This window comes from Etheostoma spectabile, unplaced genomic scaffold (assembly GCF_008692095.1).
Source record: "Etheostoma spectabile isolate EspeVRDwgs_2016 unplaced genomic scaffold, UIUC_Espe_1.0 scaffold314, whole genome shotgun sequence".
Classification (NCBI taxonomy): domain Eukaryota; kingdom Metazoa; phylum Chordata; class Actinopteri; order Perciformes; family Percidae; genus Etheostoma; species Etheostoma spectabile.
In genome coordinates, this window is record NW_022605583.1 from 156,449 (window position 1) to 158,592 (window position 2,144).

The 2,144-nt window shown below is 43.5% G+C and overlaps 1 protein-coding gene across 1 annotated transcript in view; it reads left to right on the top strand.

Moving 5' to 3' along the window:
* Positions 1 to 2,144, top strand: part of si:ch211-168d23.3 (BRD4-interacting chromatin-remodeling complex-associated protein) — a 62,152-nt gene that overhangs the window by 55,131 nt on the left and 4,877 nt on the right. The window contains exons 14-15 of the mRNA XM_032511084.1: positions 630 to 724; positions 835 to 937. Of these exons, the coding sequence (XP_032366975.1) occupies positions 630 to 724; positions 835 to 937 (198 nt within the window). The remainder of the gene's footprint in view (positions 1 to 629; positions 725 to 834; positions 938 to 2,144) is intronic.

The window sequence follows — 2,144 nt, forward strand, 5'->3', positions numbered from 1 at the left end:
TGTCCTGTGCATCATTGTATTACTTTGTGTTTATTGTACTCCTTTGCGGGAGTCATCCCAAAGGGATTAATAAAGCTAAGTCTAAGTCTAGTCTGATACATATGTGTACCAAGTTTCGTGAGTCTATGTTAAACGTACTGTAGGGGCTCAATTTTCTTAAGTTTGTAGGGGGCGCTAGCGAGCCATTTTTGTGCGCCTATTCCTGAAGCCCTTAAAATACGTAAATATTCACCAGACTTGATGCGACCGTCAAATTTGGTGAGTTTTTGAAAATGATAAGTCCTCCAAAAAGGCAATTCATTTGCAGGAAGAATAATAATTCTTTCAGTTGAATTCGGGCCTTGGCGGCTGTCGGGCCCTAATTAAAAAAGGCTTCCACAGCTACTGAATGGTGACGTCGTTAAACTGCTCCTTACCAAAATACATTCAGTTTACTATCTCGTATTGTCAAATATGACAATATGAACAAATTTCTGTCACTCATGGTAAACAAAGGTTTTCTTATTTTCTTGCGGCAAATCCTCACATTTGAGAAACTAAAACCAGAAAAACTGTTTGGTATTTTTGCCTGAATAATGACTCGGGGTGTATTTTCATATCATTACCAGTTGATGTTTCTCTGCTCACAGTGGACCAGGAGTTTGACACGGTGTCCGGTTTCCTGCTGAAACGCACCAAGGACATGGTCAACAAATACAGGCAGCTACTGGTTAGAGAAGCCCAGGTAAGACCCGGTACAGACCACTCTCCTCCTCTGCACCTACTGAGAAAGGACCTGTTCAAAGGACCTGTGTGTGTGTGTCTGTGTGTGTGTGTGTGACCTGGTTTCCACAGCAGGAGAGTCCGTCAGCAGAGATGGTGATGCTGGAGCGTCTCTTCCTCCAGGCCGAGCGATACGCTTTAGCAGAGGACAGACGGAGAGTCCGCAGAGACCCAGGTCAGTTACAACCATCATCCACACCTAGATTACTGTGTGTGTGTGTGTGTGTGTGTGTGTGTGTGTGTGTGTGTGTGTGTGTACCTCCTCCCCCGCTTTCCCAACCCTATCACTGGCTACATTTCCATACCTGGGGTCTGGTCTTATACTTTATGCTGTCAAATCTTATTTTGTGTATGGAATTGCACTGCCTATGGAACGTCTGAGATGAAAAACACCATTTGACACCATGTCAATTAATGTGCACTGCAAATTAAATACAAATGTAAGGGGTTTCTTTTAGCTCACGTCAAACATCTCTTGTGATTTGTATAATAATTTGCTTTATTTTGTCAAAAGTGCAATAACAGGCAATTGCAAGACAGTTTTCAACAACTTCCTTCCCTTTTTCCAACTTCTTCTATATTAACATACAGCCGTGCTTTCATTTGCACTTAACCTCTCACATGTGATTTTCTCATCATAATCAGACTTCTCAGCACGACCCCGCTCCACACTCACACACTCACCACTCACCAGCTACACACTCACACAGCTTACACACTCAACAGTTTAACTCCACACTCACACCACACAGCTTACACATCACAGCTTACACATCACACAGCTTACACACTCACACACTTACACACTCACACAGCTTAACTCCAAACTCACCACTCACACACTCACACCGTTACAAATCACACAGTTTAACTCCACAACTCACACAGCTTACACACCCCAAGTTTAACTCACACTCACCAGTTACCACTCACACAGCTACACCTCACACAGTTTAACTCCACACTCACACAGTTTAACTACACACTCACGCAGCTAACTCCACACTCACACAGCTAACTACCACTCACACAGCTTAACTACACACCTCACACAGCTAACTACACACTCACACAGCTTAACTACAACACTACACAGTTATACTACACACTCACACAGCTTAACTACACACTCACACAGCTTAACTACACACTCACACAGCTTAACTACACACTCACACAGTTATACTACACACTCACACAGCAACTACACACTCACACGCTTAAACTACACACTCACACCCGGGGGCACGTGTGCAGGCTCTGAGGCACGGATACATTCGTTTGGAGGAAGAACTGGGTGTTGTGAGCCACTTTTTTGCCTCAGTCTTGGGATTTGAAATGGAATTTTTCTTGGCAGAAAAAAAAACACATTTATGTGTTAG